This window comes from Arabidopsis lyrata (assembly GCF_000004255.2).
Source record: "Arabidopsis lyrata subsp. lyrata unplaced genomic scaffold ARALYscaffold_990, whole genome shotgun sequence".
In the NCBI taxonomy this organism is placed as follows: Eukaryota; Viridiplantae; Streptophyta; class Magnoliopsida; order Brassicales; family Brassicaceae; genus Arabidopsis; species Arabidopsis lyrata.
In genome coordinates this window covers 1-1,606 of record NW_003301935.1, presented here as the reverse complement: position 1 = coordinate 1,606, position 1,606 = coordinate 1, and the positions used below count along the sequence as shown (strand labels likewise).

Sequence of the window (1,606 nt, the reverse complement as noted above, 5' to 3'; positions counted from 1 at the left end):
AGACATAAGCAGGAAGCTGGAAGGCAGTACTTACTGTTTCTCATCGTAGCTGCGATAAAATGGAATAGCTGAAATAACCCACAACCAGAAAGTATCTCTTTCTCACATCGCAGTGCTTGCAAATGCCATGGCTTCAAACTGTTTTTTTGTAAAACCCTCAGAATCGATTCCAGGAGGAGTAAATAATAGAAAAAAAGATAGCAGGGACATTTTTGCATACCGCACAAGCAAGTGCGTCACAACCTGCAACATTGGAACACATGTCAGAAAAATCTATAAACAAACTGAAAACAAATTATCAAAGGAGGAACATAGGAAAAATAAATCACCATGATCGAAAAGCTCTCCCAGGGGGCTAGAGGAATTTGTCCTTCTTGCTTGCTTCCCATCGACCGCATCGAATGTCTGATAAAAGCTCAAAAGGTATCAGGAAAAAAAAGACTTAAAACACCTTCACATGCAGATATAAAAGGAAGTTAAACTTTTGAAGAAGAAGTAAACCTGATACAAGAAGAGAAGTAAACCATGTGCGAAGTGAACCCATCGTGGAGGAGGAGAATCCAACTGAGGTGAATATATCTGAGACAAGTAAAGAAAAATGTCTTCAAAATCAAATCCATATGCAGAAAGCAGGCATATTTACCATCAAGAAAGTAACCAAATGCTTCAAGAAACTAAAGAACAAGACATCAAAGAATCGAGACTCACATAACCTAGCAGGGAAGAAGTGACAAGAAACATAAACCCCATAAGCGTTATCTGCGAAACAAAAACACACAAAGCCAGAAGTTTTTAACTCAAACGTAAAGACGATACCACATACAGCAAAATAACAAACAGGAATCACTTATACCATGTTTGGTCTGGAATGGTCCAAAGAGAAAAACGCATTCCTCCTTGGCACTACCAGACGCTTCTCTGCAATGCAACCAAAATTTTACAAACTTTTAAGGTTATATAAGAAGAAAGATTCTAGAATTTCAGATTTTGCGGATTCAAATTCATACCCTGAATGTTTCCCATGTCGTTTAATAGCGTAATAACAGTTTGAAGATAGAGGCTTATCAAGAACAGGAATGAACACAACTGGGTCACGAGTACTGTCATCTCCTCCGATATTGAATGTGACTGCTAGCTTAAGATTTTGCGGCAATGGCAAACCACTTAGAGAAGAATCCACCACCAACCACGAGCTGAAGCAACATGTAACCCGTGTCTGTGAGTCTTGGTCTTGGATTACCAAAATTCCAGAGTTGGGACCCTCAGGAGGAGGCTGTGTTAGCTCTGCTGGATTCCTCCGATACTCTGACAAACGCCTTGTGATGTACATTTTCACTAAATCGAGTTTGGGACTTGGAGAGAAACTTGATCCTATATTATAGACTAAACAACTCTGTAGAAGAGCAACTGACAAGGTGACTTAGGAAACTTCAAGGAAACTTGACTTGATCTCCATAAAGATCTTGGCCTACCCTAATGTCAGCTCTCATCAAGTGTCTATAAAATAGTATAAACAAAGTCTTCGCCTCTCTGTATATCATGATACCACTCTGCATCATGAAGATTCTGTCCACACCTTTTGCATCATCACTCAAACCAAAAAAAA

General features: G+C 39.3%; 1 protein-coding gene across 1 annotated transcript in view; it reads right to left on the bottom strand.

Annotated features, from left to right (window-relative positions):
- Positions 1–1,316, bottom strand: part of LOC9298254 (choline/ethanolaminephosphotransferase 1) — a 4,152-nt gene extending 2,836 nt beyond the window's left edge. Inside the window, exons 1-8 of the mRNA XM_021033773.1 lie at positions 1,008–1,316; positions 854–918; positions 709–759; positions 502–579; positions 330–405; positions 221–243; positions 107–138; positions 5–29 (exon numbers count right to left, since the gene is read on the bottom strand). Of these exons, the coding sequence (XP_020889432.1) occupies positions 5–29; positions 107–138; positions 221–243; positions 330–405; positions 502–579; positions 709–759; positions 854–918; positions 1,008–1,107 (450 nt within the window). The 5' untranslated portion in view covers positions 1,108–1,316. The remainder of the gene's footprint in view (positions 1–4; positions 30–106; positions 139–220; positions 244–329; positions 406–501; positions 580–708; positions 760–853; positions 919–1,007) is intronic.
- Positions 1,317–1,606: the final 290 nt, after the last annotated feature.